Here is a 14,176-nt window from a genome sequence, read left to right on the forward strand (position 1 = left end):
TACCTGTCTGTCAGGCTTATCGGAAGACATGGCCAAGTTTGTAATGTCCCAGATGTCCAGAGGCTGCTCGTACATAAATTAGACCATTCCTGAATTCCCACAGATAAGCATAACAGAAGTAGGTTGGGTGGGCTGCTGATGCTTTCCAAAGTTAACTACCAAACATGCCAGTCTAAACTGGATCTTAAGATAATTTTTCCTTCATTGTAGGCAGTTCAGGTTCCTAGCAAATCTCCATCATTTGCACAGAAGGAAAATACCTGAAAGATGTTACAAATTTAGAAAGATTTGAGAATATTTTCTTTATTTTAAATCAGGCAGTTACATGTTTACATTTTGTGACAGAGGACTGACGCCATCCATGGGGATAAACTGTCCCTAGAAACACCCTCAGATTCATCATATGACAGTAGATCATCTTCAGCTTTGTAGGCAGAAAGAAGTGCATACCAGTAAGTCTCTCCATTAGGTTAGTTATTTAACTAATATTACTTCAGGATCTGAGGCCCCCAGAACTTTCACTGTGTATGCCATTGCACCCAGATGAGGAATTTGGGCATACAAAGTTTAAGGTGCTTTCAAAGAGTCAAACAGGCTAAATAAGGAGTGGAATTTGTGTATTGAAGCCTGTCATGTTAACCATTCATCTTTCCTGTTGTCTGTCATTTCAGACCTTAGTGGTACGGTTCCCACACTAACACTTTGGCATCTCAAAAATGACCCAAAGCATGAACAAAGGTGTCAGTCATTAATTCTTTCCAGAGTTGGTCAATGCAGTGATGACCAAAAAAAAAAAAAGGAAATAACAGTATGCAAGAACAGAAAATGGGAAGTTGGGACAGGAAATGAAGAATGCAATCTTGCAAGCCTGTTTAGGAAGTCAGAAATTTATTTTTTTAGCTATTATTCTGTTTTTTCCTAGCTTTATTTTCAGAGAATTTGCAATAGAGGGACAAAATAATCTCATAGAATGGCAAAACCCCTGCTATCATGTAGCCACATTGGACCAGTCAACAGAATTTCCTTCTCTCCCCTCTCAGAATTGTACAAGCACTCATAGGCAGAGTGGAGTTTATATGATTCATGGACATCTTCTCTGGCTTCTCACGTTCCTTTCCTCCCATGCCACCCAGTACCTAAGTTGGAGCTTTCTTGCAATCTTAATACCAAAAAATTAAAGCCATTTTTGTATCATATTCAGCATCCTCTGACCCAACTCACAGAATTAAGATGAAAATCTCCATCAAATTAATTTTGGGATTTATGCATAATCTCTAATGGATGTTTGCACATATCACCATGATAACAGGATTCAGTAGTTTGATCAAAATGTGTGTAATTTATAATAAAGTCAAGCTAGATTTATACTGTAGCATGGGTGTAGCATTAATAAACAACAAGCACCAAAGGCAAGGAAATACAAAGTTATTTCTTTGTAAAAATAAATAAATAAATAAATATGGGTGTAAATTCTGCACCCATGTGTTCAAGATGAAGACATTTTATACTATGACATAGACAAATGTTTTTCAACAAGACCCTTGTTTACTAAAACATGTCAAGTGCATTACTTGTCTCTCTGAAGTCTGAAAGAACTCATATGTTTAAAATAAAGCAGATTCTTTACCACTTTGCAGACTTGGATCTTATCAGAGTGGGCAATAATTAACATTTTATATGAGTATTTAAGTGAGCTGTTGAAGTTGAAAGTCTAAAAGCAAGCATTGTGTTCCTGTATGTCACAGCCTTTTGTTGACTGCGGCATTGTATCAGTTGCTACCGGAGAGAACCAGTTTCCTGTATTTGGGTTTATAGTTGCCTGTCATTTAAAAATAGAGCAATGTGGAAAAAGCAAATATACCATAGCCTTCCACTAGATTTGCTTACCAATAGCTGAATTGTGATGCTGTACTATTAGAAAAGTGCAGTTAATTTTTCAGGGAACATTTGTGCATCCATGTGCCTCATCCTTTCAGTTGCTTTCTGCCTTGTACCCCATATGTATCCAGCTTCAGCAACTGGTTACAAATGGCTTGTTTCTAAGTGCAGTTCAGCAAAATTCTGTGAATAAGCCCAAGGCTTTGTGCTGCTTTGTTTAGGCGGACCCGTTTTTGTCTTTTCAGTTCCAGAATGTGGAATTGTGGCTCTGAAGATAACAGTAGTATAATCCACAGACCCTGAGGAAACTGAATTGCCTGGTGGTTCTTGAGCTTGGAAGAAAACTTCTGGTGAAGGCTGTACGTTGACATATATAACATCTTCAGGCTTCGTCTGAGGTTGGTGCCTTATGACAGCATATATTGTACTATCATTCAGTTCCCCATCTGGCATTCTGCTTGCTTTGTTTCTTCTGGCCTTCTGAGAAACCACAAATAATGAGAAATTAAAAAGAAATTCAGCATTTTTTGCTTCGGAATATTAGTCTTAGTTCATCTACAACCACAGACATTTTCTCCTCATATCATGCAAATGGGGGAGGGTGCATGGGAAAAGGGAATGTGTGCTCAGAGAAGTTTAGAAAACTTCTCTTACGCAAAACTCTACTTCATCAGATATAAGGGACTAGGTAGAAAGCTGCAGCAACAGTTAACACACTAAATATTTAGGGTGATTGCAACTAGCAAAGTTTTCCTTTGATGAGAACCTTTGGTGATGTTACTGAAGATTCAAGGCCAGTTAATTATCAAAATCATATATTTGTTATTACATTATTTTTCTGAGTACTATAAACAAAAATATGCAGAAGGGCTGACTTACTCAAATAACCAAGTTAGGTTGTGTCTGCTTTGCAACAAGGTGTCAGACAATCAACAAATACAGACAGCTAGCTTTAGTTTGCTAGCTTGAGTGCATGCTACCACTGTAGGACGCGTGGTACTGTGTGCTTTATAACCCCCGTGAGTGGTGACTACAGAGCCAGTGTCTCTGCATGACAGAGATCAAACATAGCACCAGGATTGTGGGATTTCTGATGATGTCTTACCTGCAGTGCTGCTTGGCTGAAAGAAGGATGTCTGCCAAAGTCCATCCCTTTTCCTGCCATGAAGGACAGAATCTCCTTTGAGTGTAAAACCACACCTTTACCTTTTCATTTTAAAAATCGCTACCCCCAGTATCCCTTCCCTGCAATTTAACTCACATCTTGCATTTCACTCTCAGCTCAGTCTCATTGCCTCCCTGGACAATGATTGCTATGAACAGACCTTCCTTACGTTCAAGGTGGTGGGACGACAAGCTGTAGGGGCAGGAAAACTAGACGAGGATTAGGGAGCTTTACCTGCCCTTTTCCTTCTGATGTAAGTGGTGACGAGGAGTATAACAGTAGCAATCAGAGCAGCTGTAGGCAGGAAGGAACTCAGCACTATGAGAGCACAGAGAGTCCTGCAGGGAAAAGCATGATATCTCCATTACTATTTACAGCACCAGAGGTGACTAGGTTAATTTGGGAGGGGATTTTGCGTGTTTGAAAATAGATTATGGTACCAGGATGAAAGTTGAGCATGCAAAATACTACCCCTACTGTCCCTAAACAAGCATGGTTCCATGAGGTCAGTACTGATCTACAGCCACAGAGGATCCATCCCAGCTGTATTTTCTTTGGCACTTGGCAAGCCTGGGGAATACTCAGGAGCCTGAATTGTCTTCCTGCAGTCATTTGCAGTGCTACCTGAGTTCAAAGGCATCTCTCATCAGGATGCAGTAGCTCTTCTTATGGTCTGTCTTTGATCAGAATCATTAATAGGGTCACCTTTGATCAGACCTGGTAATAACTCTCATCTGACATGCTGTGTTGTTCAGCTGGGATTGATGTCAGGCTGGTCTGCTTGTACAAAAGGCAGAGTCATTGTACCAGTGCATGGGCCATATAGTTGTCCGTTTTTAGCCACGTAGAAAGGATGAACACAGTCAAACTGTGCATCTTCAGTAGAGGCCTCACCTAGTGCTCCTGAAACTGATAGGAATCTTCTGCAGCTTTTCATGGGACTTGGGGAGTTTGGACCAAACTCTACAGGGGAGAAGGGGAGGCCTGTTTGTGTGTGTATGTGTGTGCGTGCACATGCTTTAGTTATTTGTCACCCCACTCCTCAAATCCTGCAGTGCATCCAGAACACTGCACTTAGAGTCTCTGAGTCTTTGTTTTTTACCTCTGATCCTTATTGCTGTCATCTGTGGGGTTGGCAACATCCCCCTTCTTAGTAGGAAATGAAATGGTGTCTAAATCTGCATCCCAATTCCAGTTTTCCCCTTGAAAAAAAAACCAAGAGCACGTGATTTTTCCCGCATCAATCCATCCCTGCTGACTTTTGCTCATGCTAAAAAGTCCTGCTTGGCAGGTTTGTGGAATGGTCCAGAGTTACTGCTTGTTAGCTATGAAATTGTGAAGTTGCACAAGAATATTCATCCTGTGCTGTTTACCAGTAAAAAAAGATTTATTAATGCAGCTGAGTCACTGGAATGGGATCAACCAGTTCCTCAGGAAAGAGCTGGGAGTTTTGCTTAGGTTGTTGGATAGTACCTGTTATCAGTGTGTGTAAATGAAAACATCAAGTGTAGGCCCAGCCAGGAAGCTAGTAGAAAGTAGCTAGTAGGACAAGACAGACATACTGTGATTCCAGTTTTCTTCCCTTTGGGTTGTGGTCCTCTGGTGTTTTTTCATTCTTGCAAAATATTTGATACTTGATCGCATGATGCCTTGGAAAACCTACTTACTCAATGTTTATATCATGTGCAGAGGGACAAATGAGATTTGGTTTCTGCTTTCCTTACAAGTTTGGGTCCTGTGACAGATCAAAGGGAAAGGACAGCTCCTGCAGGAGACAAGTTTTGTAGAAGGTATAGGTCAGCCATGAAAATTCATACCGTTTTAGAGAATGATATGAAAACTGAATTGCTTATTTGGGCACTTGAATGCTGTTAGAAAAGAAGCATCTTAGAAAAAAGATGTGTCATGTGATTCCTATACACATTTTTCAGTCACATCAGAAAAATCAAAGAATAGCTTCCACTAAGTATCTTTTGTTTTTCTGCCTCCCGTGCTGTCTGAAAGCAGAAAAGGAAGTAAAGTGTTAAAACAAATACAGAGGATTACTAATGAGCAGTGGCAAAGAAATGAACTCAGGTAGAAATTCAAGCAAAGATTCAGATTGCTTGGAGTCTGTTTCATCTGCTGATGTAAATGTAAAACTTCATTAGTCAATGAAGCCAAGCCAGACTCCCCCCACCAGTTGGCTGCAATTTGTTTATACCATTAGTATGTATCAAAAATCTGTTTTAAAAAAAGAAATTCAGGAATTATCTGTGTCTCAGGAAATTTCCAGGCTCAGAAGGGAGCTCTTTAACATTGACCTGTAATCTTTCTTGTCAAGTGGTAAGAAATTGCTGACTTTTAGAAGATCATTAATTCTTTGATTAACTCACCCAAAACTTTCAGCATGATCCTATTCAGTGGCTTGTTTCTCCCCTGGAAATGGCTCTCAAGATGATATTCTCCTGAGTCATTAAGTCGGAGCTTTTTCAGCCACACTCTAATCATTTTCCATGAGAAGTCATTCATCATTTCAGTCCTGCCTACTTTAACGATACTTTGATCAGAGTTACCTCTGCTAATAGGTTGACATCTAATTCAGGACACCATTTTGCATCAAATAAAATGTTGAAGTTTCCTGATTTGGCTATCACAGAATAGGAACAATGGAGGGACAGGGAGTCCTTTTTTTTTTTTTTTGCCTTACAGGTTCTAAAGAAAATAGAGTGGTGATTCATTAGAGGGAGAAAAGACAGGAAAAGACAATCCCCATCGTGGTGTACATCTCACCCAACAAAGGAGCATAGCTAGCATCAGCACAAAGAGAACATGCAGAAGACAAGGAGATAACCAGCCCCAGTCTGAGGATGGTGGTCATGGGAGATGAGATTGGGGTGGCAAATAGGAAATTTGGATTACTGCTGCCCTTTCTGAATGTGGGCTGTATCAGGTTCCAGGGCTGTTGTTGCTGTCAGATTCCCCAGGTGCTGGGACATGGAGCCACCTCAGCATATTTCCTATGCCTCATACATGTGCTCAAGTTTAAGTTGGTGTTGCTCCATCTCACGAGTCTTCTACGTGAGTTATCAAAGGTTTTCTGTGTGAAAGGTTTCTGTGACTGTAAAACACTTTTAACAGAATGGAGAATTTTGTGCAAAAGCAAGTATCGTTTTTTAGTTTTCATCAACTTACTTGAAATATTTCTGTCCCAAACCCATTTATTTTTGATTCATACAATCCTACAAAATTGCATTCATGGATTTTGATGGTAGTCTGTAAAATATTGATTCTTTTTTTTTTTTTTTTTTCCCTTTGCAACTTTTTGATTTCATACAGAAAAAATAATTTCCTGGCCACTTCTGCCTCTATATACATATAGGTACATATTGTGGTTCTATATGGAGCTATATATAGGGTTTTACACTGTCCTTGATAACCTCTGTTGGGATCTCTGCGTCTAGATACACCGTGTTTTGCTGTGAAACTAAAATGGAAATGACACATCATTCTTGATTTATTTTGGCTGTCTCCCACCCGGTGCACTGTTGACCTCATAGCCCACCCTCAAGTGCAGCCACCATCTGTATTCTTTACAGCAGAATATTCTTCAGATCACCCTATACCCCACACTGATATGTGCCAGAATTCTCTCTTCGAAGTGCTGTCATGATCACAGAAAACCAGCCACGTCCTAAGTCTGTCAGGTCAACTGAATGATGCAGTGTATGGTTAAGGTTAATCCTTTCTTTTAAAGGGGAACTCAAGGCTAAGACTAGACAAGATTTTCCTGACAGCTCCTTGCACCAAAATTTCTTCTCAGGTAAATTCTTGTGCACATCATATGAGCAGTTAGCTCTGAAGGACTCTGCCTCTGTGCAGAAACGCTTGCGTGTCCTCTCCTGCCATGCATGATCCTTCCAAAGAAAGCAGAAAATAACGCTACAACTAGTCACAGTTTAGTATGCGAGTTTTTCTTACATTGTACCACTGAGACTCTCACGCTGGGCCTCTGAGAAGAGTAGTTTAACTCTGCAGGCTTGCCTAAATAAACATCTATGCTTAGCCTTAGTGTCACTACCCTTTTTCCATTGTTATTCCTATTGTTCCTCTCTGTGGACTCACTATTTATTTGCAGTAAGAAAGCAAACAGCAGCTAGCCTGTCTATGACACTGCTCACAATACATGATCCATGATGTATCAGGAGAGAGCAACAAATGTGGATTTTCCTCCCCATATGCTAGGTGATTTCAGACTGAGAACTTTGCAATAGTGGGACAGAAAGGTCTCAGAATGGCAAAGACTGCCAGATGTCCCACAATGAAGTTCAGTTTCTGGACAAAATACAGAACTATTATAATGCAGAACTGTTATAAACAAAAATGAGAACCCAAAAGCTTGTATGGTTAAAATAAGCAAATTTCAGGCTGAACATTTCCTCCCCTCACTGCCATCTGTGCCTGGCTATAGATGGCCTGAATAAAAGGTGCTCAAGCACACAACAGCGTGCAATGCATGCAACACCAGAGAGAGCATCCTGTTCGTAGGAGAAATGAGGAGTCTCTGAGCCTTACCTGGTAGTGCCAGCAAGAGCAGCAGGGCTAGAAAACCCCCTATCCTGAAGTAGAAAGTGTTTTAGGGCATAGAGGGGAAAAAAAATGTATCCCAGAGCTTCTTTATCACAGAGACATTCCTTTTTGCAGAGGAAGCTAACTTGCTCTGTCCCTTGCAGTCGTCCACTGCCTAGAGTGATGATGCCAGTTTGGAATTGCTGAGAATATCTTTTAACCACAATCTTAATATTACTTCTTGGGTGGGAAGGCTGCAGAATGTTTACTGGCTGCTTTTCCGCTTTAAATATATTGTTGTCTAGATAGCCATATTTAGCAATCAGGCTGTGTGGCTGGAAAAGAAATAGGCATTTTCAGTCTCTAGTGCTACCTTGATATAGTACAGAGCAGCTTTCAGTTGGATGTGTTCGTCCTTCCTGCTGCTTTGCACTTACATGCAAGTTTTACATCCCTCCTTCCCAAAGCCCTTGTACAGTGGTGGAGAACCAGCATTGTGGCCCCTGCCATCCCAGAGGCAGTGAATGGCCCTGCCTGAGGTCTCTTAACAGGTTGGAGCTGGAACTAGGACCCAGATCTCCTGGTTAGAGCTGCAGTTCCCTTTTTCTATATAGCACGTCTAGCTGGGCGCTGCAGTACCATCCGGGAATCCTGAAGCTAGGTTTGTGTTAGTAGAGCTGCAGCAGTGTGCGACTGTGTATGGGCTAATTTACCCTCTGGAAATAGAGGAAATTAGTTTAGACAGAGCACAACCATGCATAGCCTGATCTGGTTTTGGGACCTGAGCTGCTGTTTCTGCATGGTGCTAAATGGAGCTGGCTGGATGTGCCAACCTGCCTGGCTGGCTCAGAGCATTTCTGTACACTGTAAGCACACCAGCATGTTCTAAGTGTTGCCTCTTCACTGGGTGATGTATTGTGATCTGGTGTACTACAGCTCTTTATCATGAATGCACACTAAGACAGATAATCAGTTTGATTTTATTTAGTTTTGCAGGCAGTGCAGGGAAAAGAAGTGTGAATGCCCTTGAGTTTGGGGTGTTCCTGGGAGAGCTAAATGCAACTTCAGTTTGGGCAGTGATGATCAATGATCACATGTCAGTAACATCCCCTTGAGAGGGCAGAAAAAAATACAGGGAGAAATACAGAGAGACAGTTCGTTCTTTCTTCACAAAGTCATTTGCGAAATGAGGAAGCAGGCTCGGAGCTGCATGTAGACTTCACATCCCTTTCTGTTATGTTCTGCAGTTCCTTATGCCTTTCCACTGTGACTGTTCACCAAGGATCCACACTGCCCAAGGGAATCTTTGGGAGCTAGTCTTCATCACCTTGGAAAGACAGAATCTTTCACTTGATACTGCTGTGAGATGACATGAAGTGGATGGGTCTCAGTTCAGACTCTGGTGGAATGATACTGGGGATGAATTATCTGGAATTACTCTGCCTGGTGGTGTGGTGCAGCTACTGGCAGTGACTGGAGATGATAGTAGAGCATGGCATTGCCAAAAGCTTCAGTCTTAAGAGAGTGGAGTCTCAGTTAAAAGCTGATTTCCAGACAAATAATAATATTAGCTTTCAATATTTCATGCTTTTGGGGAAAGCATTCAAGCATTTTGTAGAGACATGTAAGACACCTTGAAAAAAGCTGCTAGTTCTTTAACACTGATCATCAATGAATCAGGAGAAGTTTCTTGGAGATTTGAGACAGAACCATGTCTTTCCATGTTTACATTATGTGGATGTGTTTGTGAGTTGCTCAACACATGGTTGTTGAGGTGTGTTACCTGAATTTCTGTTTATGTTCACTGGTGTATCTGTGGTTTTATTTATAACAAAGGATTTGCCAGTAGCTGTATAGAGCAGTGAAGTTTTTTCTGGCCTAGCAATGAGCTGGGGGAAAACTGAGCAGAGCTCTCTCGCCTTTACCATGCCCGGGGAAGCATCTCTGCACATAGATAAGTCTGTGCTGGATCTCTTGACAGAAAGACTTCATATTCCTCCTTTCCCCCTGGCCCTTGATCCCATACTCTTCCATTAGGTTCAGGTGTTACTGGCAGCATCTTTTCAGTTCAGTTGTGTTGGAAAAAGTTGGTCAGCACCAATGAGAAGAGGTGGTAGATGGTGACATTCCCTCTCTAGAGTGATAGGTTCAACGATACCTGTGTTTAGTAGGCAATCCTTTTCTTACGGCAGGTGGCAAAGCTTTGCCTGCAAATGCTTGATATTAATTTCCCCGTGGATTCCCTTCGGTTTAGCTCTAAGCAGTGCTTTCCCAGGAGGGGCTGATTCCATCACGTGCAAGGCCACCAGTGAAAGGGAGGGCCTGCTGCTCATTCAAGTTTGGGTTCTTTTCCTCTGTTTCTCTGTTCTTCCTGCTGTTGCCAATGATAAAGATCAGCACAGCCACCGTGAACTTCGTAACCAGGAATCCAGCAATGATATAGAAGACAGTGAAATCAGCTTCAGGAGGGATGCTATGGGGAACCATAAATACAACAATAAAGCTTAGCCATGAAGGGGATGGTGCAACCTTTAAAGAAACTCTTGTAGTGTACAATGTGAAGATGTTACCATCTGCAACAGGCAGTCCCTGCCTATGCACAACAGAGCCTGGGAGGTTAGAACAACTATAATAGGTTTTAACTGCAAGATCTCACACGTGGATAAATTATGACCTGCAGGAGTTGTTTTGCTTGGCACCGAAGCACTGCATTTTCTGGATTAGCATAAAGCTGCTGTTTAGAAACCACACAGCAGCTCTGAGAATTGTCATGCATTACGAAGAGGTAGAGAATATGCCTGTGGTGGTATTCCTCTCAGCTTCAAATGGGGCTGCCAATGCTAATCTGCCTTAGTCCCAGGAAGACTAGGGATCACAGCATGAGGAGTTTTATGGCTTACCTGGAGATGCTCTGCACAGCACTAGGCTCCTCTGGCATTTGGGTCTCCAGTACAGCTGATGATAGAAACAGAACCGTTCAGTCTGCAGATGTTTCTGGGTGATATTCATTGGTGTCATCAACACCAGTGCCCCAGTTAGGTATAGATGACCAAGGTGAGATTGGGCACTGGGCTGTATGGTAGGAGATTAATCTGAGTAGCAGTAAGGGGATGACATGTGTTAGATGTCCTGTAACTGTGAGGTAAATCTGTTGCTGTGAATCAGGAACTAAAAAGAGGCAGTGAAACACGCTACCTCCTTAGAGTAAGACAAAAGTAGATGTTTACTAAAGTGAGGCCTTGGCATCTGCAGACACATGTGAAATTTAAGTACAAACTCAGGAACTCATGAAGCTTGGAGCCCCAGGACGTACCTGTCAGCACTTCCACTTGCACCTTCCTTAAGCTGTTTGTTTCCCCCAGGTAGTCAGTTTTGCACTGGTACAACCCAGCATCCTGCCTCTTGAGTCGCTTCATGGTCACTGTCAGGACCCCTTCATGGACATTGTCACTGATGGAGGTAGTGCCATTCCTGTTCTTCAGGAACGGCAGCCAGAAGCGTCGGGCACTCACCACATGTTGGCACTCGGTCTCATCGATCTGCTTGCACCAGCTCTTTACTTTCCACCGCTGCTGCCAGGGGTTATAGGTGCAGTTGACAGAAATGGTGCCCCCCTCCATTCCGTACACCACAGTGACATTCTCTACAGCACAGGATTCTAGGAGAGAAGGAGGAAGTGTTGAGACAAGGCTCTTTCATATCTATCCTTATGGTAAACGTCATTTTCCTCTTTTACAACTCTAGTGACAGCTGCTGTCAACTGTAGGGTTGGCACCTGTCTGCTTCCCCCATGAAAGATACAGTGTGCTCAGATTCAGAGTCTTGGTTCAGGCTTTCTTGAAATACGTCTGTAGCGATCCCTCCAACTGGTGTGTTATTTGGCTCTTGCCAGGCAGCTATTCTTGTGTGAGGGACTGAGGGAAGGAGGAGGTATCAGCTTCATTAACATTTGCAGATTTTCTGAAGCTCAGGAAAATTTGGTCCTTGCCTTCCATTCTGGCCCTGTGGTGACTGCTCCGGATTGCAGGCTGGAGCTCAAAGCACATTGCACTTTCTGTAATCATTGGGCCGCTGCCCAGTAAGGGCAAGCAGTTTGTCAGCATGGTTAGGGGATTAAATATAAACTTGCATTTTCCTCTGGTCCTGAGGAGCATGAAGCTGGGCATTAAGGTAGATTGAGTTGGCATCAGGCAAGCTTTCTTGATTTTTAAAAGCTCTTTCTACAAGGCAGCTCATAAAAACATAGCTTGACCCAATAATGACATGACACATTGTTTCTGTGTAACTATGGTCAGACTAGTCTTGCTGTAACACCACTGCTTTGCAACATCCAACCTGCTTACTTGCATACAGCTGCAGCAAGGCAGCTCGCTTCAGGTTTTGGCCTTGAGTTCGGCTCTTCCACATATGTTCATAGATTTGGCTCTGGAGTACCCTCTGCTGCGGAAAAGGTCCTTTACAGTAAATGCCCGTGAAGTTTATCCCCGTTTTAAGGTTCTTTATACAGCCAGAGAGAAGCAACGCACCCCCGGAAAATGCTAGAATCAAAGCGACACCTACAAACCAGTGTTCAGCTAGGTGTTTAGGAGGTTGTTTCTTAATCCCACTCCTAATTTCTAAAGCCAGGGATTCAGCAATTTTTTCACTCTATCTTTTAAAATTCTACTAATTTTAATCATGTTGACAACTGGTCTTTGGCTGCTTGTTTTTTGTTTTTTTTTTTTTTTTTTTTTTTTGCCTTAGTTCCTTATTTCTAATTTCCATTCCTCTTTATGGTAGGCAAAGGCAGAAGGGACAGTCTGAGCTATTAATACTTCCAGAGAGAAATGCAGTATGGTATTTGTGGAAATCTGTATTTCTAGTGAAAAAATTCAGAGGCTAGTGCTTTCTGTAAAACCATAAGTAATGATAAAATAGAAGTAAATTAAAAACTAGGCTTTTGTGAGGACTTTGTGCAGGCTGAGCTTTTTAATAACACTTCTTAAAATAATTTCAACCATTCTGAGTGAATCGTGAACTAAAGAAAAGGAAGGTCTTTCAGGCTTGACTACAAGAAGGCATAAAAATGGATCTGTGCTCTCCAAGTATCCAACACCTACAAGTCTTTATTCTGGTATGTTGCTCCACTCAGCTGGTCTGGTCAAGGCTTACCTCAGTGCATTTCTAGTCCAGTCCTGCACAATCCCTCTAAACATTTTAAGTACCTCTCCTATTTCTCTTGCGGACCCTTCCTCACCCACAGTTCTGCCCCTTCAGTTCCTGGATGGCCCCAGGACTTTGGTTTTGGTTTTGTTTTAAATAGAAACAGCATTGCAAAAAATCTCTTGATCAGTATCATGACATTTAAAGATTTACTGATGCCCCTGTGGAAAACTTTGTGTCATTATCTTTTCAACCAATTCTGCTGACAGATCATTTACTATTTGTGTTCCTCCTCCCTTGTTGTGTGCTACTGTAAAAAGTATAGTGGACTTTTTTCCAAACTCATTCAGATTTTTGAGACAGGTTTCTGTGCTCCCAAAGCCTGACTTTGTTGCCTTTCTGTGCACTGCTGCAAGTACTGGATCTCCAAGGTGTGACTAGAGAGAGAAGGCTGCCAGCTGGGAGTGCCAGCTGGGTCCTGTGCCTTGTTTCGCATTTCAGATTTTTTTTTTTTTTTTCTTTCCAAGCTGAAAATAGTCAGGTGCCCAAGATTTCAGAGCTGTCCCCTTCATTGAGTTTTATTTTCCTCCTCTTGAACCCTAGCTGCTGCAATTTACATTCGAAGCCCTACAAATGCAAACATAGGATTTTGCAATTTCACATTTCACTCTGAGAAGGCACGCAAGACTTCTGTCAGCAGTGTTTCCTGTTCTGACTTAAGAGGATCCCTGTGAGAAAAGCTGAGCGCTTGGATCACTGCTGGCCCTTTGTTCAATTAATGGAAAAAAACAAACTCTGAGGAAGGAGTCTGACATCCCTGCAATAGAATTGGGGAGGAAGAGTAGAGTGCAGAACACACTGCAGTGCCCCCGGTTCCCTCTGCTTGCATTGCATTGGACCTTGCACTGTATAGACAGGCAGTAAGACTCCATAATAACTGTTTGTATTGGCCTTCCAAAGAACTGCATGCTACAAAGAATCATAGAATCATAGAATTGTTTAGGTTGGAAAAGACCTTTAAGATCATCCAGTCCAACCATTAACCTAACATTACCAAGTCCACACTAAACCAGTTAAGGGTAGACTAAGAAGATGCCTTTGCATCCAGAAAAAGCAACTCTATTTCAATACCTGTGCAGTCTTTTCCCATAGCATTATCAGTAATCTCATCCAGGGTGCAGGTAGAGACTAAGTTTTGCACCAATATTTTACCCTATCTGCTAACTGAAACCCAAGGCTATGTACGCTTTCTTACCTGACAAGACGACCAAGAAGATGAGGTGCATGAGCTTCTCCATGTCAGCTGAGCAGGCAAGGGGACAAAGAGGAGTCTGGAGAAAAGAGCAGCTTGCTTTTCCCCCCCTCCTTGCTCTGCCGGAAGGAATGAGCACAGGAACTTGGCATCTTTTTCGTCCTGCATATTGAGCAATTCACCAGGGATGG

General features: G+C 42.2%; 1 protein-coding gene and 1 pseudogene across 1 annotated transcript; both read right to left on the bottom strand.

The window, feature by feature from the left end:
* Positions 1 to 1,483: 1,483 nt before the first annotated feature.
* Positions 1,484 to 7,667, bottom strand: LOC104036802 (uncharacterized; annotated as a pseudogene).
* A 2,180-nt stretch (positions 7,668 to 9,847) lies between these two features.
* Positions 9,848 to 14,137, bottom strand: LOC104036799 (triggering receptor expressed on myeloid cells 2). Its single transcript, XM_009490527.2, has 4 exons — positions 13,989 to 14,137; positions 10,905 to 11,249; positions 10,492 to 10,546; positions 9,848 to 10,064 (listed from the first exon to the last, which is right to left on the bottom strand). The coding sequence occupies exons 1-4, from the start codon at positions 14,029 to 14,031 to the stop codon at positions 9,848 to 9,850; spliced, it is 660 nt and encodes a 219-aa protein (XP_009488802.1). The 5' UTR covers positions 14,032 to 14,137.
* Positions 14,138 to 14,176: the final 39 nt, after the last annotated feature.

The sequence above is a fragment of the Pelecanus crispus genome, chromosome 17 (genome assembly GCF_030463565.1).
Source record: "Pelecanus crispus isolate bPelCri1 chromosome 17, bPelCri1.pri, whole genome shotgun sequence".
Lineage (NCBI taxonomy): Eukaryota > Metazoa > Chordata > Aves > Pelecaniformes > Pelecanidae > Pelecanus > Pelecanus crispus.

Excerpts from the sequence above, each read along its gene's own strand:
- LOC104036799 (XM_009490527.2), bottom strand. The coding sequence starts at position 14,031 with ATGGAGAAGCTCATGCACCTCATCTTCTTGGTCGTCTTGTCAG. Across the intron at positions 11,250-13,988 it reads CTTCTTGGTCGTCTTGTCAG|AATCCTGTGCTGTAGAGAAT; the intron begins GTAAGAAAGCGT and ends CTTCTCTCCTAG. Across the intron at positions 10,547-10,904 it reads GCAAGTGGAAGTGCTGACAG|CTGTACTGGAGACCCAAATG; the intron begins GTACGTCCTGGG and ends TTCTATCATCAG.